Source organism: Anolis carolinensis, unplaced genomic scaffold (assembly GCF_035594765.1).
Source record: "Anolis carolinensis isolate JA03-04 unplaced genomic scaffold, rAnoCar3.1.pri scaffold_11, whole genome shotgun sequence".
Lineage (NCBI taxonomy): Eukaryota > Metazoa > Chordata > Lepidosauria > Squamata > Dactyloidae > Anolis > Anolis carolinensis.
This window is the reverse complement of record NW_026943822.1, coordinates 19,132,916-19,157,366: the sequence shown is the minus strand read 5'-3', so window position 1 is coordinate 19,157,366 and position 24,451 is coordinate 19,132,916. Positions and strand designations below refer to the sequence as shown.

Genomic DNA, 24,451 nt, shown 5'->3' with positions numbered 1-24,451 from the left:
TATGTTCCAGTAGCATTCTCTCTTGACGTTTTGCCTGCATATGTGGCTGGCATCTTCAAGGTTTCTGTTGGCAGTGAAGCAAGTGGAGTGTCCAGGGTGGGAGAAAGAACCCTTGTCTGTTTAAAGCAAGTGTGAATTTTACAGACACGTGATTGTACTGAGCATGTTCAGACTCAGGACTCAATTTTGTATTCTGTGTTTTACACCTCAGTGGAGATGGATGCATGTTGCTGTTAGGACTTCAGTGGAGAAGTATGACTTATGGACCAGTGAGTATAGCTATACCTAAAGACTATGGACTATTGATTAAGAATGATACCCTGTGTACGCAACACAGAAAACTACATCCTATCTATAACTGAACTTTAATAAGAAATGTGCCTGTATGGTGAATGAATACAATACGTTTGTGAGTAAACAAGATATATTATTTTTCAAGGAAGACTTTGGTTTTTTAAAAATCTCTGAGTGCATATTTTAAACTAAAAGGTTTTTAAAGGGAGTGTATGTGTTTTGGGCAATTACAACTGCAATTTCAACTTTAAAGAAACAACCATCCTCTGCTAACCAAATATATTTTTGTAGTGTCATTTGCAATTCAAAGACATGGTTATTCAGTTTAACAGCTGAATTACCTGTGTGCCATTACATGAATGCTTTATGAATATCACTTGTTCAAAGGGTTGACTTTTCAATAAGGTTATGATTGCTATTTATTTCCAAAGGGATACATGCCCAGAGACTAGGTGCAGCTATTTCCGATAACATTTGCCATGACGTTACTTGCATCACAGACCCTTCCCAAAAAACACAAGGGTTTCGTTGATTTCCGTCAAGCAAAAGCAATGTTCTAAAAGTGAGCTAGAAGTGTGCAAAGCAGTGACAAAACTGGTAGCATCTCTTCCCAGGGGATCACAATTCCCAGCATCCCCTGGTTGAAGACCTCTGGGAGTTATAGTCCAAAACAATTAACTCTTTTCCTCCCATTCAATGTAAGCATAGACATGCAATGTCACAGCAGCAAGGTGAGTGCAGTTAGTATCCCTCAACGACAGGTGAGTTGGACAGACACCTGAACCCATGTGACGTACAGTCAAACAATACTGATAGATATCATTTACCTTCCAGTGCTGGAGGGAGATAATCGGTTGATGAGTAAGCTAAGCAGAGACAGCAAACAAAAAAAATTAGGATTATATATGTATATATGTTTTAAAGAGAGCATCAAAATTATTAAACGACAGTGATTAGAATGTATTAAAGGAGTTCTCCCGAGAGCACAGGTCAGAGGCTCTATTAATATAACTCAGCTGCCTTTTCATGGCTGGTCAGTAGAAGCGAAGGATGCTTTAAACCGTAACCAGAGGCTGTGAATAAAAATGCTGGTTAAGGACACAGAGAGAAATGGGGCAGAGAGAGATGAGAGGGAGAAAAGCAAAACCCAAAATGGTATTGTAAGAGCAGGTATAAAACTGGGATGGACGGCACTGTAATCCCAATTAGCCGGAATTGTGCAACAATGAATACGAAGAAGCTAGGAGAGTAGCAGTGGAGTCTCCTTATCTGGAGGTTGGATGGTCATCTGTTGTTACGAATTGTTGATGATAGATAGAAGCTCTTACGTGTGCCCGCGATCCAGAATCACCCGCAGAACAATAACATGCCACTCAGGATTGCAGAACAAAAACACAGGAACTTTATTGATTCCAAGAGATAAAAAAGTAGTATTTACAGTGGTCCCTCTGATCACTTACAGAAGTCCACAGTCATAAACAGTCCACAAATCAGCTTCAGAGAAGAATACAGGCCCGGGCTGTATGGCCATGATCCAGAAGTATTCTCTCCTGACGTTTCGCCCACATCTATGGCAGGCATCCTCAGAGGTTGTGAGGTATATACCAGAGGTTGTGAGGTCACAACCTCTGAGGATGCCTGTCATAGATGTGGGTGAAACGTCAGCAGAGAATACTTCTGGAACATGGCCATACAGCCCAGAAAACATACAATGACCTTGTGATCCCGGCCATGAAAGCCTTCGACAACATATTAATAAAGTCCTGGTTCTTCACCCTCTTTTCTCAGGCCTCAAAATAGCAAGGCCTCTCTGAGTACACAGCTCTCTTTACCAGCAGTACTCAGTCAACACTGAAAACTTGATCAAACTGGTTCTGCAGCAGCAGAACAGAAACAGTATCAAATCAATCCCCAGGTCTTTGCAGGCTCAGCCAATCGGTGTCATACACTTCATTTTCCAGTTCACACACACAGTACAGTGCCTTTGAAAACCATGACATGTTGGGGGTATTTTGAATTGTGGCAGAAGACTGGGCTAGATAACCCAGGCATGGGCAAACGTTGGCCCTCCGGGTGTTTTGGACTTCAACTCCCACAATTCCTAACAGCTGGTATATAGCATTGGCTACGCTGCACTCTACTATGTTACAGATACCATCACTTTGCAGGCAACAAGCGCAACCCTGGGAGTGTGTCTTCTATAGTTGGACCCACAGGTGTTGTGCGTCCTCCCCTTGGCATTGTGGTGATGGGATTAACACACAATAAAGCTCCCTTTCGGAGTTGCCGCAGCCGCCCAGGGCATGTGACCCCCCACCGCCAGTCAACCCCGAGGTGTCAACATGCCTCTCTGGGAAACCGGAGAGCTCTCCCTGCTCTCTCTGGTAGTACGGCTCCCTGCCTGGACACGCACCGCATTCCGGAAAACGGTGCCACAAATAGACCGAGAGACGCAGACCCTTCCTTAGCAAGCCCTTCCCTTCTCTTCCCCCAACAGAGCGCTTTCTAGACAATGGCCAGCTCCAGCTAAGGCCACCATTGTTGGAAAGTCAACCTAGAAGGAGATGGTTTGTGGGATTTGTGAGAAAACCTCTTCAGCCATGTTGGAGCTGCGATTCCGGAGGTTGTGGTAGTGCTCTTTCCAACGTAGTGCAATGGATTTTTCGGTCCTTCAGAAGTTTGGTTCCATCTGACAAGCATAGAAGGTATATGACATGATTTCATGGTCCAGAGATGACCTTTATCCAAAGCCTCCAAATTGCTCAAAATTGCAACATTTCTGATTCTGACCATCCAAAAAATGCAGTTTGAACCATCCATTGGTCAGATGGCGTTGCCCTCTGAAGATGACCGCATTCTGGGGAGATCTGGATCTAAATAATAATGATGATAATAATATTACAAACAGAGGCACAACTATGTGGCCCAAATGATTCATTGGAACTTATGCCTCAAGTCCCACCTCCCAGCAGTAAAGAACTGGTGGGATCACAAACCTGCAAAAGTATTGGAAAATGAGCACGCAAAGATATTGTGGGACTTCCGAATCCAGACTGACAATGTTCTGGAACACAACACACCAGACATCACAGTTGTGGAGAAGAAAAAGGTTTGGATCATTGATGTCGCCATCCCAGGTGACAGTCGCATTGACGAAAAACAACAGGAAAAACTCAGCCGCTATCAGGACCTCAAGATTGAACTTCAAAGACTCTGGCAGAAACCAGTGCAGGTGGTCCCGGTGGTGATGGGCACACTGGGTGCCATGCCAAAAGATCTCAGCCGGCATTTGGAAACAATAGACATTGACAAAATTACGATCTGCCAACTGCAAAAGGCCACCCTACTGGGATCTGCACGCATCATCCGAAAATTGTGCTACATCCCAGGATCTGATCCCAGGTTTTCTGGACACGCCACGCTCTCTCAGCCTCAGAGAAAGGCAATGCAAACCCTCCTTTGCATTGCCTTTGTATTGCAAATCTTGCAAAAAAAATATATCCCATAAATCCGAAATGACCTCATGACACGCACCATCAGTAATCCCTTTCGACACAAGTCATGCTCTTCTCCGAAGACACACTCTGTGCCGTGCTTTCTTAGTAAACACATCTGTTTGTTCCTTTAACCTGGGAAAGGGATGGGGAAAGAACACAACTCCCTCGATGTTGATTACAACTTTTAGCATTTTTCACTATGACAATATTTTTTAGGGTTGATAGGAGTTGTAGTCCAATAATACACTCCCATCTCCGTTTTGATATTTTCAGAAAGGAATACAATACTATGGGTACATCTAGATGAGGCAAGGGCAAACTTGGGCTTTCTAGGTGTTTTGGACTCCAACTCCCACCATTCCTAACAGCCTCAGGCCCTTTCCTTTTCCCCCTCCGCCGCTTAAGCGGCGGAGGGGGAAAAGGAAGGGGCCTGAGGCTGTTAGGAATGGTGGGAGTTGGAGTCCAAAACACCTAGAAAGCCCACGTTTGCCCATGCCTCATCTAGATGGTAGAACTAATACTGTTTGGACTCTTCCTACTGCAAACAAACTAGGCAGAAACCCCAAAAGGCGCCTTGTGAAGAAGCCGTGAGCCAGAAAGATGATGCAAGAGCAATAACCGCTCCGACCTGGAGTATTGCCCATCACATGTGGTCGAGCTTAAAGTGGATCTTCGTCAATCGGTTTGCAATGCGCAAACCTAAAAAACACATTGTGCAAAATATTAATCTGCACTGCAAATAAAGAAATATCGGAAAACAGTCTAGGATGGTGGTGCATGATGTCAGCTGCAAACCCACCATTCTGGAGGCTGTTAGGAATTGTGGGAGTTGGAGTCCAAACACCTGGAGGGCCCAAGTTTGCCCATGCCTGATTTACAAGAACAATTTGTCCCAAATTATCATGGACGACTCTACACAAATATTACGCACCATTCACGACAGAGAGTTTCTCACATCAGTTACATACAAATATATTAACTAAAAATGTAATGAACCAGTACTCATAATAATAATAATAATAATAATAATAACAACAACAACAACAACAATATTTTTATACCCTGCCACCATCTCACCGAAGGGACTTGGGGCGGCTTACATGGGGCCAAGCCCAAAAATAACAGACATACCATGTTTCCCCGAAAATAAGACAGTGTCTTATATTAATTTTTGCTCCCAAAGAGATATTTTTCCATGAAGAAGAATTCACATTTATTGTTGAACAAAAAAATGAACCTTTATTATATACTGTACAGTAGTTGTCATCACAAACCAACATAACCAGACAAACGATCAATAATTTCTTGTTACAGTAGAGTCTCGCTTATCCAACCTCCGCTTATCCAACGTTCTGGAATATCCAATGCAGGCTGCCTTTTTAGTAGTCAATGTTTTTGTAGTCAATATTTTCAATACATTGCAATGTTTTGGTGCTAAATTTGTAATTACTACATAATGTTACCATGTATTGAACTGCTTTTTATGTCGATTTGTTGTAAAATATGATGTTTTGGTGCTTAATTTGTAAAATCATAATGTAATTTGACATTTAATAGGCTTTTCCATAATCCTTCCTTATTATCCAACAGTTTCGCTTATCCAGCGTTCTGCCAGCCCATTTATGTTGGATAAGTGAGACTCTACAGTACTACCATTATTTCCATATACAACTGATGTGTACATTTACCAATCGTGCATGCTGTGTGTTCTGTTTGGTGGGCGCCGGGAATGCTTTCAAACTAAAACTTTGCTAGGTCTTACTTTCAGGGGTGGCCTTATATTTAGCAATTCAGCAAAACCTCTACTAGGTCTTATTTTCAGGGGATGTCTTATTTTCGGGGAAACAGGGTAGTAAAACACATCAAATAAAACAAATCAATAAAACATAACAACACAGATCAATAAAACATGGATTGAATAAAGAGAGAGGGGATTCTGGGATCTGTAGTCCAAAAGAAGTAACTTGGTACCATCACTACCGGCCCAACCTTTTGATGGCAGCTGAAACAACAACGAGAACATCGTTCTTTGCCTCCCGCATCTGCCAAGGCAAGACTCAGCTTGACACAGTTTACTCTCTGTTTCTACAGCACAACAACTTTCAAATGCTACGCAAGGTATAAGCCAACTTGGACTTCAACTCCCACAATTCTTAAAAAGGTGAAAACTGAGGAAACTGGGGTGTCTCCTGCTGGTTCATCTAATCCAAGCCCTGCCCAAGAAACAATGGAACAGGAGCAAAGCATCTAAGATTTCAACCCAAATGGTTCAGCCAATTTCCCTGGCTAGCCGACTCATTTTCATGTACAAGGTGCGCTCTGTTAGTAAAGTGTGGTGTTTGGAGAAGTTAGGGGTAAAGGTGGTCATCACAAGCTAGGTGCATTGGTTCGTATAACAATTTGCATGATGGAAAAATGCAATAGAAGTCTTTAATAGACACCAAAAAAACAGAGTACCATCAAAACAATTTGTGTTTGTTTCAAAACTTCTTGCCAATTCACAGTGGAAAATGTCTTGATGGGAAAGGAAGTAAGAAAGCAGAAGAAAACAGAAAGAAACTTCTGCCAATTGTGGAAATGATTGGGTTGCTATGAGTTTTCCAGGCTGTATGGCCATGTTCCAGAAGCATTCTCCTCTGACGTTTCGCCTCCATCTATGGCAGACATCCTCAAAAGTTGTTAAGGTCTGTTGGAGTCTAGGTAAGTGAGGTTTATATATCTGGAGTAGTGTCCAGGGTGGGAGAAAGAACTCTTGTCTGCTTGAGGCAAGTGTGAATGTTGCCACTGGCCACTTTGATTAGCATTGAATGGACTTTCAGCTTCAAAGCCTGGCTGCTTCCTTTCTTGGGGAATCCTTTGTTGGGAGGTGTTAACTGGGCCTGATTGTTTCCTGTCTTGAGTGATGTTCTTTATTTAATGTCCCGATTTTAGAGTCGGTAGCCAGGTTTTGTTCATTTTTATTTATCTGTTGGAGGCAAGTGTGAATGTTGCAATTGGCCACCTTGATTAGCATTGAATTTATTTATTTATTGTGTCAGCGAACCAAGGATACAAGTTGTAATGTATTTGAAAACGCAAAACAAAATTAAAATGAAACTTGGCATGATACTAAATGTCCTTTGACCAGAAACTGGCCACTTGTCAAATTAGGTTCTGATTTTACAAATTAAGCACCAAAACATCATTTTTAACAAGAAATTTGACCGAAAAAGTAGTTCAGTATGCAGTAATGCTATGTAGTAATTACCGTATTTACGAATTTAGCACCAAAATATCACAATGTATTGAAAACATTGACTACAAAAATGCGTTGGATAATCCAGCACGTTGGATAATCCAGAACGTTGGATAAGCGAGTCTTGGAGTTGGCTAAGTGAGACTCTATTGAACTACTTTTCTATCAAATTTATTGTATAACATGATGTTTTGGTGCTTAATTTGTAAAATCAGAACCTAATTTGATGTTTAATGGGCTTTTCCTTAATCCCTCCTTACTATCCAACATATTCGCTTATCCAACGTTCTGCCCGCCCGTTTATGTTGGATAAGTGAGACTCTACTGTACATAAACCCCACTTGCCTAGTTTCCAACAGACCTCACAACCTCTGGGGATGCCTGCCATAGATGTGGGCGAAATGTCAGGAGAGAATGCTTCTGGAACATGGCCAAAGAAGGAGATGAGGAGATGAAGAAGAGGAGGAAGAACAGAAAGAAGAGGAAGCAGAGGGGAAGAGAGAAGAGCCTCCCCCCCTTCTGCGCATGCGCCCACCTGTTCTCGGGCCTGACGCTGAGGAGATAACTGCGGCGGTCGGGGCGCTGCTCGCGGAGGGGGCCCGGATGGATGTCCTCGCCGTCGCTGCTTCCCCCGCCGGGCCCGGGCCCGTTCCCCGAGAAGGAGCGGCCCAAAGGCCTCCGCCGGGAGCCCATCATCATCCTCAGGCTGTGGAGGTCCGGCTCGGGCTCTCCGGGGCCGAGAAAGGGAGGCTGAGAGAGAGAGAGAGGCGCTGTGAGGCGACGGCCGTCAATCAATGCCCCCCCGAGGGGCCCGACCCCACTATTTATAGCCCGGCGCACATGGGGCTGTCAATCAAGGGGAGGGGGCGGGGCCTCTCTCCAGACCTTCTTCCCACGAATGGGACAAAATCCAGGTTGGATCCACATTCACCCTTGCCTCAAAAGATAAGTTCTTTCTCTCACCCTGGACATCATTCCACAGATATAGAAACTTCCCTTGTCTGATTTCCAATATACCTCACAACCTCTGAGGATGCTTGCCATAGATGTGGGCAAAATGTCAGGAGAGAATGCTTCTGGATCATGGCCATACAGCTTGGAAAACTCACGGCGACCCAGTGATTCCGGTCATGAAAGTCTTCGACAATACATTATTATTATTATTATTATTATTATTATTATTATTATTACAGTAGAGTCTCACTTATCCAAGCCTCGCTTACCCAAGCCTCTGGATTATCCAAGCCATTTTTATAGTCAATGTTTTCAATATATTGTGATATTTTTGGTGCTAAATTCGTAAATACAGTAATTAGTGCATAGCATTACCATGAATTGAACTACTTTTCTGTCAAATTTGTTGTATAACATGATGTTTTGGTGCTTAATTTGTAAAATCATAATCTATGTTTAATAGGCTTTTTCTTAATCCCTCCTTATTATCCAAGATATTTGCTTATCCAAGCTTCTGCCAGCCCATTTAGCTTGGATAAGTGAGACTCTACTGTATTATTATTATTACATTATTATTATTATTATTATTGACACAAAGACCTAGTATGACACAGCAAACAAGATCTATATGCTGGATTTCGTATCACAAAATCACAAGTCAAACACTTCCCACCAACTTATTATTATTATCATTACAGTATTATTATTATTACTTTATTATTATTATTATTATTGACACAAAGACAGTATGACACAGCAAACAAGATTGATATACTGGATTTCGTATCACAAAATCACAAGTCAAACACTTCCCACCAACTTATTATTATTATTATTATTATTATTGACACCAATATGGCACAGCAAACGAGATCTATATGCTGGATTTTGTATCACAAAATCACAAGTCGAACACTTCCCACCAAATTATTATTATTATTATTATTATTATTATTATTATTATTATTATTATTATTATTATTATTATATTGTATGACACAGCAAACAAGATATGCTGGATTTCGTATCACAAAATCACAATTATTATTATTAGTTATATTATTATTATTCCTGAACTGTGACACTTTCAAAACAATTAGCAGCCACTGCCCCCATGTGGCCGTTGCAGGAATGGCAGCAGGGCTGTATTGACCCTGGTGTGGCTCTCCTGTGCCCTGTCCCCGCTTAGGTAAAACACACAGTAATTTCTTTATTCATAATTAATTTCTTTAACCCCAGTGAATGTGAAGCATTGACTGTAATAAACTACTTGTCATGTAAAAGCGCGCAACCATAAAAATGGCCAGAATCATTTCTTTACAATGTACACACTCCATAAAGAGGTCATTAAAACATCATCAGCGTTAAAAGACATATGACAATGAGCAGATTCAATACCTGGAACCGGGCCAGAGTCCATTATTAACTACTCACAGAATGCCCATTATTCCCCGCTGCTGCAGGTGATACTTTTATGATACATTTTAATCCCATATACCAGTGGTTCTCAACCTTTGCTGCTTTGGACTTCATCTCCCACACTTCCTAACAGCTGGTAAACTTGCTGGGACTTCTGGGAGTTGGAGTCCAAAACACCTCGAGGCCCAAAGGCACATATTCACAAAGGAAACAAAGAAGAACAAATTTGCACACATCTCTAGTTCATAGTTTTTAAAATGTTTTTTGCAAGGAGAAATGGCAATTGAAATACAAAGTGAAACAAAACACACTGCTGAAATATGCCAACATATGTGCATGGATAGCAATTTTTGGGATTTCCAGCCCCTATTTTCCTTAGCCCTGTTTGGGAGTATCACATATCAAATCTCAATGCAAAAGCATATGTTTCACCATTGTTTGATTCTTATGAACTTCAATGTTCAGATCTAAAATGACTTCATTGTCATAATAAAGAATATTGGATGTAAAATCCAAGAGTGGCAAATAATAATAATATAATAAAACTTTATTTATATACTGCCCTATCTTCCTGAGGGGACTCAGGGCGGTTTCCAATCAAAATAACAACATACATTACATAATCAGCAATTGAGAGACAATATTAAACCAGATACAACTATACAATTAAAATAGACAATAAATAACCATTACAAACCAGCCATAATCAAGAGGCCATGATCAGCAAAGCAGATTTTTCCTCTTTTTCTTTTCGTTCCCAAAGATGCAAATGAGAGTCATTGGAATATATGTATATCTGTATTTTTAATGCCACTCGCGTATGCATACCCTCTCTGTTTACTGTAAGATTTAATCGCTTGTCTGTTTCATCACGTTGACACCCAGGAACAAAAGAGCGAATTACAATGATGCCCGAACTATCAAAGGGACGTCAAGCTTTTCTGAAATTGCCATCTGTGATCTTGGCTCTGGCAGACAAACCCAGACGGCGTCTTGACTCCTTACGAAGATGTGAAAAGGCCTTTATCGTCGAAAACGACATTCTTAAGAGATACGAGAAGGTGATATCCAACGTTTTGGTCATGTTCTTATTATTTGGGGTATTAATTCCAAGTGGCAGTGTGACTGGTGGAGTGAAAGTAGGACAGAAGCGGAAAGACTTGAACCTTGATCAAGATAAGCTCACTAATATATGTGGAATAATAGCTGTGATATATTTTTCCCTCTAGCTATATCCCAATACTCTTATACCGTATACATGGCCACCCTGCAACCTCAAAGGAAGGACAGTTCTTCTTTCAGACACATAAGATAATTAGCCTTATTCGTTTACATGGCTTTTCAGAAGCATATTTGAACTTAGAAAATTTTGCTTACAAATCGGACTGAATGGTATTGATATTTGAAAGGAACGCGGAGGTGTGCTTGGACCATTAAGGCTAGCGTGCCAGCTGTGCCTCTTCCAGGACGGGTCCAATCTGGACACAATGACGCATCCTTTCATTAGATCCTATTTGGAATAGTGCAAGAGGCTCCGTTAACATTGGGAATGATTTAAAAATTCAACATACCTAAAACATTGCACTCAAATTACACATTAACAGTTACAGCGAGTTTAAGTAACTCCAAACATTGTTGGAAGTGCAACTCCTAGCAACTTTATCCAGCATAGTCAATGGAGGGGGGATGATGAGAGTTGCAGTTTAATATCTGGAATGCTACTCAGTTCTCATTTCTGCTATAATACTGTTCTTGATCTTATGTATTGTCAAGATGTTGTTGATTTATGGCAATACCATCACATGCCCTCTTGTAAATATTTTTAGAGAGCAAGTTTGCTTTTGTCTTCTTCTAAGGCCCCATCTACACTGCCATATAAAATCTAGTTTATCTACTTTGAACTGGATTATATGGCACTGTAGACCCACATAACCCAGGTCAGATCAGATAATCTGGATTATTTGATTTGATAATCTAGATTATATGGCAATGTAGATTCAGCCTAGGACTGAGAGATTGTGACACTTGCCCAAGGCCACCTACTTGGAATAATAATAATAATAATAATAATAATAATAATAATAATAATAATTTATTGAGTACATGTGTTCTATTTTACATATTGTGATATACAATAGACTCTCAGGTCCCATCTACACTGGCATAGAATGCAATTTCAGAATGCAGATTAACTGCATTGAACTGGATTATATGGCAGTGTAGACTCATATTGTCTAATTCAATCTGCACTATATGGCCCTGTAAATGGGGCCTCAGCCTTAGAAGGCCCCATCTACACTGCCATTTAAAATCTGCATTGAACTGGATTAGATGACGGTGTAAACTCATGTAATCCAGTTCAAAGCAGATGATGTGGATTATCTGCTTTGATAACCTGCATTATATGGCATTGTAATTGGGGCCTCAGTTAAATAAAACTCAAGCAACCAGAACTTTTAAGCAAAAAGTTAAAAAATAGAATAAATGTTTCTTTAAATTAAAATTAAAATCAAAATTTTAATGGAAATGTTAAATTAAGTTTGTTTTTATTTGCTTTTAATACAAATGAAACAACCCAAAACGAACAGCAATTCTATACGAATGCACACCACTACTATGAACACAGAAGTTTGTCTTACAACTTTTCCAATTGAAAGTATGTGAATTGCATGACATGCATGTGAGTAGGATTCCCAACATCCTCAGCTATTGCAGCCAATTGTTATACTGGGACTGGTAGTCAGACAGGATCGGGAGGCCCATAATACTCATCCGTGAACTATATTCACAAATCAATATACATCCGATGTTCCTTTTCAGCAGAGCAGCAAAAGGACTGCAGAAAATTATTTGTGATTGGTGATTTCGGCTTTGTTTTGCTTTGTTAACTAATGATTCATGATTTTGAAAAGAGATGTTTTCTCCGATGCTTTGGCAGAGCATTTGCCAGGCAGGCTCATTAACATCCATTACATCTTCTCAAAAACTACTTGAGAAGTTTGGGAGAGGCTTGAAGATGCCAAGCTCGGCTTTCAAAGGCAGAGGTTCTTCGAGATAAGTCATTAGCCAGACACAAACAAAGGGCATCCCAATTGTGTCAATGTGCCTCTCATCTGAAATGAACAAAATAACCTTTTACATAATCCCATTAGCATTTTCGGGGGAAACGATGGCCTTTGAGCAGATCCTTACAAGAAAGCCTCTCCTTTCTCTTGCAGAAAGGCCACAGGTATGTAATCTGATTTAATATTTTACAATTGATATTAAACAATAGAGAAGAGCCTGCAGAGCGCCATGAGTCATGCAGGTCTTTTTGCAAGGTGTTCCTGCTGGAGGATTCCATTTTCCTGCAGAAGAGGATAATGGTTTATATAATTTCAATGCCCTATAGAACATCTGTTGCCCAGCATGAAACCTAACCACTTAAAGACTACCTGTTTATCTCAGTCTTTCCTTTTTGGCATCATGAAGATGACAATAATACGAATCCCCTTTGTAACAAACTCATATACGCTATAGGATGAATGCAGTTTGATGCCGCTTTCAGTACCATGGTTTCATGCTATGAGCCTCCATAGTGGCGCAATGGGTTAAACCCTTGTGCCGGCAGAACTGCTGACTGAAAGGTAGGCGGTTTGAATCCAGGGAGCAGTGTGAGCTCCCATCTGTCAGCTCCAGCTTCCCATGTGGGGATGTGAGAGAAGCCTCCCACAGGATGGTAAAACATCCAGGCACCCCCTGGGCAATGTCCTTGCAGACAGCCAATTCTCTTACTATACAAAATCCCAGAATAATTGTAAAGTATCTACACAGAGCCAATTCTCTTACACCAGAAGCGACTTGCGGTTTCTCAAGTTGCTCCTGATACGAAAAAAAAGGAATTTGTAGATATACCAGCCCTCTCTGGTGGAGAAGGCAAAAGACCTTGTAAAACCAAAATCTTCACGACTCCATAGCACGGTGTCAATTGTGTCAAACTGTGTTAAATCTACAGTGTGGATGCATCCTGAATGCTAGGAAACATGGGGGCATCATCACCTTTGGATCATTCTCAACTATGATTGCCAGCTTTCTCTTAATATGAGGTCCTTATTTGAGATTCAGAAAGCTGGTCCTTTATCTGATTGGCAGATGTCGCTTCAAGTCATTTCTTACTTACCGCAACACTAAGGAAAACTTGTCATAGGTTTTTCTCGGTAAGATTTGCTCCGAGGAAGTTTGCCTTTGCCTTACTTTGATGCAAAGAGAGTGACACTTGCCTAAGATGGGTCTCCATGGTAGGGATTCAAATCATAGTCATAATCCAATGCTCACACCATGATGGTTCTTAGAATGTCCTCTATTGGAGGTTTTCCTTTTAAATATTTATTTATTTATTTATTTACTACATTTATATCCCGCCCTTCTCACCCAGAAGGGAACTCAGAGTGGCTTAAAAGTTATATGTACATACAAAATATTATATCATTTGCATAGCACAATATTAGCATTAAATAGACGGAAGATGTCCAAAAAATTCCCATATTTTTGGAATACTGACGCTCCATAATGTCAACGTGATGCATAATGATATGTGCATCACGTAATTTACAAATGTGCCCACTATATTAGTTTTAGAGAGAAACATGTGGCTAAGTGTACTTAAATAATAACAATAATAATAGCTTTTATTTGGTATGTTCTTATTAAATAATAAAAACAATAATTGATTTTAATTGGTTTGTTGTTGTTATTATTATTATCTGCCTCTCCTTGTGGTTTGAAGCACTATTAAAATACATATAACAATATACACACAGGTAAAATATAGGTTATTGGTGTTTTTATTTGGTATTAATCTTGTTGATAGTTACTTCAGCTCTGCAATTCATGAATTTGTACTGTTCTCTGCTGTTGTTTTGAAAACGTGACCACTGGCCACATTAGCCCCAATGTACACAGAAGCACAAATCCCCCCTTTTAAAAAATGCAAAGGCAAAAAACCTCTTGAAAGGCCTGGCCCATAAAGGCAGCTCAGAAGCCTGGACAAGTCAAAACACATTGAATATCAGCTGGAAAAGAAAAACACAAAAGGAAAGGGGAGGTTAGTGAACTGAAGGACTTGAGCCCCTTCTCTTACATTGTAGCTTGAAAAGGGATTAGGACTCATTGACTAGGACCCTGAATAGAAGTGTTTTTGACATGAGGCTTCCATGAGACTCCCCGTGGCATATCCGGGGCAACTTGGATCAGGCCACTCTAGATTATTTCGCCTGGTGTAGACACAGCCTGCATCTGAACTGGCTCAGTGAATAGTACAAGAAAAAAAAACCTCACATGGATCTTTATCTCATTGGAGAGAATGTAAGGCATCGATGTAATTCAGGAGTTCTATTAATTGTAGCGTCATATCTAAAAATGACACGGAAGGAAACTGAAAAGCCATGTAGCCATTTGTGGAAGATTATCTCAGTCCCCCTTATTTACACATGGATGGGCGCATTGAACAAGCACATATACCATTCCCAAACAACAAATGCCTTTGTCTCAGAATGCCCTTTGGGACAAAACAGAAGTGATGTGAAGTATGTCTCTGAATTTCTGTATTTTATGTCTTCAGCTTTTATTTTTACCTTGCCTTTAAGGAGGAAAGGAGGCTTGTTAACAGCGCGCATTTTAAAATATGCAAATAATAGATATTCCGGGCTTCAGGGGCTGGCAATTAGCGGGATTGCGGCAGACCTGGGTTTAATTCTCCCCTCCTCCATGGCTGCGCTCACCAAAACAACACCTTCAAAGCTGTTCTGTATATTGGCAGGAGATCCCACATGCATTTAACATTCCCTTTTGATTGTTGCAATGCTGATTGTTAATAACCCAAACTAAGGTCTACTATTTGTGTGTGTGTGTGCATATATATATATATATATATATCTTTTGGGCTGCGATATATATATCCATGTTAAATGCAAGGAAACACTCCGTATTCTTTATGGCACCAAAGCTAACTAATTCATTACTTAGATCAATATATCGGGGAGGGAGAAATGGAACAAAAAGCTATCCCTCATCAATCAGGAATGTGAATGTCTCCCTCTGTGTGATATTATTTTTAAATAGAAGGGCTTATTAAAACAGGAGAAGTCTTAGAAGAGGAATTCTTCCCTCTTTCATGCATTTACTTGATCCAGTTCCTTATGTGGAAAATGGAAGGAAAAATTATGCTTATTTTCCTCCTTTTGCCAGTTATTTTAGCTGAGCATTCCTGTCTGGTCTTCCTGTTTCAATAATAATAATCATAATAATAATAAAACATTTTATTTGTTATCGGCCTCTCCTCGCAGCCCAAGACAAGATACAACATACTTAAAACACACAGATAAAATGTAATACCATTAAAATGCATATATTAACACACAGCACTAAGATTTTCCTGCTGTGCATTATTTTTATTTGTCACTCACTTCTCAACGTAAGGTAAAGGTAAAGGTTTTCCCCTGACATTAAGTCTAGTCGTGTCCGACTCTGAGGGTTGGTGCTCATCTCTATTTCTAAGCCAAAGAGCCGGCATTGTCTGTAGACACCTCCAGGAACATGTGGCCAGCATGACTGCATGGAGTGCTGTTACCTCCTTGCCGAAGCGGTACCTATTTATCTACTCCCATTTGCATGTTTTCAAACTGCTAGGTTGAGAGAAGCTGGGACTAACAGTGGGAGCTCACCCCACTCCCCGGATTCAAACCATTGACCTTTCGGTCAGCAAGTTCAGCAGCTCAGCGGTTTAACCCGCTGCGCCACCAGCCTCTCAATGTAGACAACCTAAAATATAATACAGTAGAGTCTCACTTATCCAAGCTAAACGGGCCGGCAGAAGCTTGGATAAGCGAATATCTTGGATAATAAGGAGAGATAAAGGAAAAGCCTATTAAATATCAAAATAGGTTATGATTTTACAAATTAAGCACCAAAACATCATGTTGCACAACAAATTTGACAGAAAAAGTAGTTCAATACGCAGTAATGTTATGTTGTAAATACTGTATTTACGAATTTCACGATAAATTGAAAACATTGACTACAAAAATGGCTTGGATAATCCAGAAGCTTGGATTAGTGAGACTCTACTGTACTATTAAAATGCGTACATTAATATACACATAAGATTGACATTAATACAACTAAAATTTAGGCTAAAATAGACTATCTAGACCTGATGGAAGGCAACCTAGTTTTTCAACTCTATTTTGAATCATTATATATGTTATAAAAACACCAATACGAATAAAAAATAAATTTAAAATTCCTGGTTTCAAACTGGATGGGTGATAGCTCTATCTCACAGGACTGTTATGATGCCCTTAGTCCACTCCAGTTGCCATGGAAACCTTCAGTGGCATTCTGGGGCCTGTAGTTTAGCGAAAGGCTTTCCTTTCCTGGATTGCAAAATCCCAGAATTCCGGAAGAGGTTGCCATGGCAGCTGGATTGGAATAACATCCCCATAGTGTAGTGTGGCCTCAGAAAACCGAGACAGTGGGCAAAGGCCACAGGCGAGAGGCGTTCATTGAGGAAATAACCTACTTCTTTACCCCTCAGTCCTTCTCTGTCAGAGCCCAGGGCCGATTGTGGCCTCTTGGGGTTAAGCCACGCCCCTCTCCAAACAGGCCACGCCCTTCAGGCCGAAAGCGAGGCCCCCTCCCGTCCCTTCTATGTCAGAGGCCTATTGGGGTTAGGCCCCGCCCCTCTCCCAACAGACCACGCCCCTCGGGTCGAGAGCAAGGCCTATATCAAAGGCCTGTGGGATTGGGCCACGCCCCTTTTCAAATAGGCCACGCCCCTCAGACAGAGAGCGAGGCCCCCTCTCGGCCCTTCTATGACAGAGGCCTGTAGGGGCTAGGCCACGCCCCTTCAGTCAGGCCGAGAGCGAGGCCCTTCTACGACAGAGGCCTGTTAGGGTCTCTCCCAACAGGCCCCGCCCCTCAGGCCGAGAGCGAGGCACCCTCTCGGTCCTCCTCTGTCAGGGTTAGGCCACACCCCTCTCCCACAAGGCCACGCCCCTTCGGCCAGCCCTCGAGGTCCCCTCTCGGCTCCCTCTCGGCCCTTCTATGTCAGAGGCCTGTTGAGGTTAGGCCACGCCCATCTCCTAACAGGCCCCGCCCCCTCCGCTGGCCCCGCCCGCCCTCGCCGCCGCCATGTTGAGGCGGTCGCTGCCCGGCGCTGGGTGAGGCCTGTGCGGGGCCTGGGCCTCGGAGGCGGCGGAGGAGGAGGCGGCTGCAGAGGAGCCGCGGTCAGGCTCGGTAAGCGCGGCGGGGGAGAAGAGGGGAAGCAGGGGAAGCGGCGTGGGCCTCGCTGGGAGGCCTGGCGCTCTTCCTGTGGGCGCCTTTGCCTGGGCGAGAGGGCCTGAAAAGCTCCCCTCAGAGAAGCCAGTCAGGAAGCCGAGGCGTATGTTTTCCTCGCCTCTGCTTCCCTCTGAAAAATTACCCCATTTGCACAGGACACCAAATTGGGAGGGATGGCCCAGGCCCCTTCTTCACTGCCATATCAAATCCAGATTATCTCTTTTGGACTGGATTATATGTCAGTGTAGACTCATATCATCCAGTCCAAACAGATAATGTGGATTATCTGCTTTGGTTAGATGGATTATATGGCAGTGTAGACTCAGATAATGCAGTTCAAAGCAGATGTTGGGGATTATTTGCCTTGATATTCTGGATTATATGGCAGTGTAGACTCAGATAATGCAGTTCTAAGCAGATGTTGGGGATTATTTATTCTGGATTATATGGCAGTGTAGAAGGGGACTCTGTTTCCAGAAGACAGCATCAGGATCCAAAAGCACCTCAAACAGATTAGAAAGAGAATTGATTGGCCCAAATGAGCAAAACTGGATTTCAGCACTAAGGAAAATTGCAATGCAATATGAAATGCACACATCGAAAATGGCTTGAAAACAGTCCATACGAAACGGATCGCAAGATGAACACGAGTCAACAACGTGATGCGGCAGCTTAAAAAGCCAATGTGATTCTAGGTTGCATCAATAGGAGTCCAGTGTCGAGAAGTCATCGTCCCAATATCTAACCCAGTGTCAAGAAGTCATAGTCCCAATATCTGGGCAAACCTCGGCTCTCCTTCAGGCGTTTTGGACTTCAACTCCCACAATTCCTATCAGCTAGCAGGCTGTTATGAATTGTGGGAATTGAAGTCCAAAACACCTGGAGGAGGGCCGAAGTTTGCCCAAGCCTGATCTAACTACAGTCATATCATTCAGTAGGAAAAAAAAACATAATATCAACATGGAGAAATATTAAGGTACTACACCTAGGTAAAAAATGGAATATCTATGGCATTATATATATGGGGGGGGGGGGGGGGCTGTATAGGATGGGAGACCCCAAACTTAAAAACAGTCCATGTGACAGGCATCTAAGGGCCCTTCCACACAGCCATACAATGCAAAATATCAAGGCAGATAATTGAATTGGAATATCTCAATCCACACTGCCAGATAATCCAATTCAGTGTGGATTTTATACAACTGTGGAAGGGGCCTATGAGTCTTAATAGACCACAAGCTGAACATGAGTCAAAAGTGTGATGCAGCACCTAAAAAAGCCAATGTGATTCTAGACTGCATCAATAGGAGTGTAGTCTCTAAGGAATAATAATAATAATAAAACTTTATATACCGCCCCATCTCCCAGAAGGGACTCAGGGTGATTTACAATAAAGATACAGACATACATTACACAACAATATAAAAACCATAGTCCCACTCTGTTTGGCTTTGGTCAGTCCTCATCTGGACTACTAATCCAATTTACAGATAGCACCAGGTTGGGAGGGATAGGTAAGGCCCCAGAGGACAGGATCAGGATCCAAAATGACCTGAACAGTCTAGAGTCTAAAATAATATTGACTACACGTAGGCAATAAAATCCACAGATCCAGGATGAGAGACCCCTGGCTTGAAAATAGTCCCATGTGAAAGGCATCTAGAAGCCTTAGTAAACCACAAGATGAACATGAGTGAACAGTATGATGTGGCTGCTTCAATAGGAGTCCAGTGTCTAGATCAAGAGAAGTGATAGTGCCACTCTATTCTGTTTTGATCAAATCTTTGAGTGCTTTCATTGTATTTCATGGCCTGGCAGGGGGTTGGGCTGGATGGCCCTTGTGGTCCCTTCCTTGTGGTTTAAAGATTCTTCCAACACTGAACCCACGAGCAAAGGATGAGGGTGCCATTGCAAAAGAAGAGTGACAAAAGTATCTATAGCAAAGCATACAAGGATCCTTTTCTCCTTAGGTTCTGAAAGGCATCCCTGGAGATAAGCCAGGCAAAAGAAGGTACTTTTTTTGCTGCAGCAGAGCTGTTCCGGCAGCTCTCCTTTGCTGACATGCCTCAGAGGTCAGTCAAGATGCACTGGCAAGACATTGGTCAACATACCCCATTGCAGGGTTGCTAGAAGCCCGTCACAAATCTATGACATGCTTTCTCTATTTCTAAGGAAGTAGTTTGGTTACAGACTGATTCCCAATGCCTGAGAGCTACTTCAAAGTTAATACATTAGTTTGCTGCATGGGTGTACATGGCAACAAGGATTCACAACCAGTCCATAGAGTACACTGACTGTCATTGACCTCTGTTTATGGTGGCAATATATTTCTAACTTTGGAGGCTGCGTGTCAATTGCTGAGGGGCCAAACTGTGCCCATGACCTCCTTGTGGGTTTCCTATAGGCTGTACTAAGAGAATAGAGTACTGGACTCAGATAGGCTTTGACTGTGATCCGGAATGATCGTCATGTTCTTAATTCTGGTTTCCTGGTACATGGAGTTATATAATTCAACCTTCTATGCTATGCCATTCTCAAGTGTGGCCATTTTTTGGCGCACAGAAACGTAATACGTGAAGTGGTGTTAAGCTTGAGGACAGACTGTCCTAAACTTCAGATTTAAAGCAACCATCCTGGTGGAGCGCTGTCCAGTCAGCTATTCTTTTAATTCTGATCCTGCTTGAATCTTCTTCAATGAAATGTTGCTTTTTCCCCTCCTGCTATGTTAATTATAGCTGCCTATCATCCTTTTTTAACCAAGCTTGAGTAGTTTTCTTCCCTCCTCCTTCTGCACAATATTTATAAGTATTCATCAGAGGTACCGGAGGCCATAATAATATAATGAATTCTACTAGCCTGAAGCTGGTAGTGATGTGAATGGAGAAATGTGTTAGGTTATGGGTGCTGCTTTATAGGAATGAGTACTTGTAAACTTTCCAGTTGGGTGTTAGAAAATGCGTAGATGCCAAAGCCCGTAGGAGAGTAATGTAGCTTAATATACACATAACATTCGGGTTCATGAAATGTTTGCATCTCGGTACTTAATATGCTGGGCCTAAACACCCCAAACACACTGAATTGTGTTTGATCTTGGAACCAAACAGGGTCAGCTGTGGTTAATACTTGGATGGAGATCCACCAATGAATGCTGGGTGCTTTTGGCTACAGTATGGAGGAAGAAAGCAGCAAAACCCAGCTTTGATTAAGCCATGCCTAAGAAATAAACAGAGTTTCTGCAGGTGACTTGAAGGTACGCACGTACTATGCTAAGAACTAAGTCCATGTTGTTGAAATTTGCTATGTGTTTGAGGTAATTAATTTATCACTTTTATCTTTTAAAAACTAAAAGTAAAACTCACCAGTCCCATACCTGCCTAGGACCTGGTTACATAGAGGGCTGTTAAAGGGCTGTTTAAGATATACTGATTTTCTTCCTATATTATAGGCCACCTATGATGGAGTTAAAACTTCTTTTTTGGAAAATTTCTTTTTTGGAAAGCCCGGGCTGTGGCGCAAGCTGGTGAGCAGCCTGCTGAGACCAATCACTCTGACCAAGAGGTCATGAGTTCGAGGCCAGCTCGGAGCCTGCATTTGTCTTGTCTTTGTTCTATGTCAAGGCATTGAATGTTTGCCTATATGTGTAATGTGATCCGCCCTGAGTCCCCTTCGGGGTGAGAAGGGCGGAATATAAATGCTATAAATAAATAAATAAGTCATCATTTTGATTATGTACAGCATCAGCTCACAGCCTGGAATAGGACCCGTACTGGTTTGCAAGGTTTATTCACAGTTAAGTATGAATGGGATTGTCACCACAGTTTCTTACCTTTGGATTATTCCTTCCATTGAGCTCTAGCATTCTTGTGTGGTCTTCCATCCAGGTGCTAACCAGCTCTGGTCCTGTTTAGTTTTGGTAAAGTAGTTGCTTCATAAGACTTTGGGCCATGCACTTCATGAATAATAGTATCCTCAATCCAAAACTATCCAGGTGAGCCCTGCTGAGATTTGAGGAAATTTAATGTCAAGTAGTTTGGAGTTGAAAAAAAATCCATGTTGACATTTCTTGATGGAATGGAGTCCAGAACAATCATGGTGTTGTTCAATGATTGTGCTATAGGACTTTATAAAGGTATATATTAGTCAAGTGAAAAAGAATGTTTCTGCTTCTTGATAGCAATTACTGTAAACCAAAATTTTTATTGAAATTGATGGCAAATTAATAGTCTGTGTAAAACAATGGTTTTTGCTGTATTTGAAGTGTGGAAACAGAGGACTCCAGTAGCGAGTCTGGCTTATATAAACAATTTCATATGCATTATTGACAGTGGTCAATGGCCCATCACTTTCCAAAAATCTGTTTTTGGAAAAGAGAAAGCTTTTACTGGCAAGCAATAAACTGCGTTATTTGTGAGAGTAGAATTGCTCAATGAAGCATTTAGATTGGGAAATGGAGTATGAAATCAGTTTAATTCTGTAGTATAGACATTGTGAAGTTCAGGAGAGTGGCCTAGAGCTTTCTAGCAGATAATGTTCAATATCTCATCAAATTAATAATCCCAGGCCTGTGTAGGTTGGTTCTTCCACAAACAAACTTTGTGCAAAATTAATATAGCTGTGTAGTGCAGGTTCACCGGTGTGATAGGAGTTGCAATCCAGTCAGTTGAAGGAAAATAGGTACAGTATCTTCAGTGGACATAGAAAAAAGTAAGAGAAGGCAATGGGGTAGATAGGAAAAAAATGTTTTTTAGCTTAGCTACATGGTGGCTACTTATGCATTTTACTTTTGTATAAACTATGATTTTATCAGTGAAATCTTCCTTTCAATCATATACACAATCAGCAAAGAAGAGTTCATTTGAAGGGTTTTTTTTCAACTTGTGTGGTAGCATTAGTTGTGTCTTCAGCTTGCTTGGTGACATTTTTTTAGTGTCTTCCAGAATGCCCTCTGGTTAAATTTTGCCATTTCATATCTTTTTCTCTCCATCCAGCTTATTCTTTTGACTATTGCTGGGAAAATTTGGCAAACTGACAATGAGTGAGGATGGCTGTTCACAGTGGAACAGTCAGTGCAGTGTTTTCTGAATCTTTATTCTTGGCACTTTCCTTCCATCTATAATTACGGTACTAAACACCTGCTTTTTTAATTGCATTAAGTTTTTTTCTAGAGATATCAGATTTGTGAGAGAAGTTACGTATTGGTCAGGCTTTTTGAAATGAATTTGCAAGTTTGAAACTGTTACGTTCATTTTTGCTGGGGTTTATGGAGGAAGTTTATGTTTGATCGTATTAAATCCAGTTAAGCTCTCATCTACTGGATCATATTTATTATGATTTCTACTGTTACTTCTCAGAAAATTTACTTTTTTGATGCCATAAAACACTACGTTTTAGAACTATATGGCCCAGAGAATGGTTGCTGTGTAGTGGGAACAAATATGGACAGAAGGGTTCTGGTAGCCAGAAGGGGAAATACGGAAGGGGCTACGGAAAGAAAAACTGCCTCATTTGGGAATTCAGAAAAAGAGTCTCCAAACAACATAGGCTGATTTTTCTGTGATCCTCTTGGATTTTAAAATAAGAATTATTATGATAATAATTGATTTTCCTTTTCTGTTTTAATATGTCCTATTCACAGGGACACAGAAACCATACTGGACTCTTAAATTTCCTTCTTGAAATATATTGGCCTTGTGAAAAGAGGCAGATAAGGAGAAAAATAATGCATGCATTTTTTAATGAATATATTCTTTTTCTAGTAGAAGAACCTTAAGACAGCTTCAACTTTGTTTGAAAAAATCCTGTAAACTATCATGTATTGATTTGAGAACAACCTGTTCTTCCACTCCATCCAGCGGCTTTCCTTTTTATTTACTGGTTGTTCAAAATGTGATGCTCAGTTGGGATGATATTCATGTCTTTTTTCTTGACTCACTTGGTTGTATATGTTTATGTGCATCAAGGTCTTGCAAAGAAATGCTATTTGCATATAAAACAGGTTAGAGCATTTTTTGTGCATCAAGATTTCCACTGTGTGAATCCACCACAAAATAACTGGAAAAAACAAGCTGCCTAGTCTTTATCATTCTGTGTCATCTCTGCTCAGCAATATTACCAATGGTATTAAGATCAAATGTGGCAACACTGACCCACATTTTAACCCAGCTATCTATGGTTTTGTTCAATATGTAATTTTTGTAACTTAATATTTAATGGCTTTTAGAATGCTTAGGGAAAAGAAATAGAAATATTATTTGTCTGTATGGCATCACTGAACCTTGTGAGTACCTTTGCCCTCCATTACCATTAACATTCTGGTGGACTCTTCATACTTTTGTCTCTCAGCAAGAATAGTCTTTTCCATTGAATAATCCATGGTACATTCTTGCTGTGTCAGCTTTATGTGCTGTCAAGTGGACGATAGTGTTGACTTGGAGCAGAAAAACTTGGGTTCAAAGTCCCCTAAAGTTAGCAGTATGGTCTTGGACCTAGACATCTCTCTTAACCTAGCTTTCCCCAAACAAATGGTGTATGGATGCGCTGAATTTCAATTCCCATGCTGCTTATTGAGTTATCATTTTAGGACAATGGGGGTAGTAATCCAAAACATTAAGAGGGTGCTAGATTAGAGAAGGCTGTTTTCACAAAGTTACATAATCATCATGAGAATAAACTAATATAATCCTCATGCATGTCAAATATTCCATCCTGAGCTACTTGCAGTCAGAATGAGAAATAA

At 41.1% G+C, this 24,451-nt stretch overlaps 1 protein-coding gene across 2 annotated transcripts in view; it reads right to left on the bottom strand.

Moving 5' to 3' along the window:
- Positions 1-7,833, bottom strand: part of alpk3 (alpha kinase 3) — a 40,159-nt gene extending 32,326 nt beyond the window's left edge. Inside the window, exons 1-2 of one of the 2 annotated variants that reach the window (XM_008120697.3) lie at positions 7,562-7,833; positions 1,122-1,160 (exon numbers count right to left, since the gene is read on the bottom strand). In XM_008120697.3, the coding sequence (XP_008118904.2) occupies positions 1,122-1,160; positions 7,562-7,725 (203 nt within the window). In that variant the 5' untranslated portion in view covers positions 7,726-7,833. The remainder of the gene's footprint in view (positions 1-1,121; positions 1,161-7,561) is intronic. The other variant, XM_062963497.1, reaches the window with a different exon arrangement.
- Between the last annotated feature and the right edge of the window lie 16,618 nt (positions 7,834-24,451).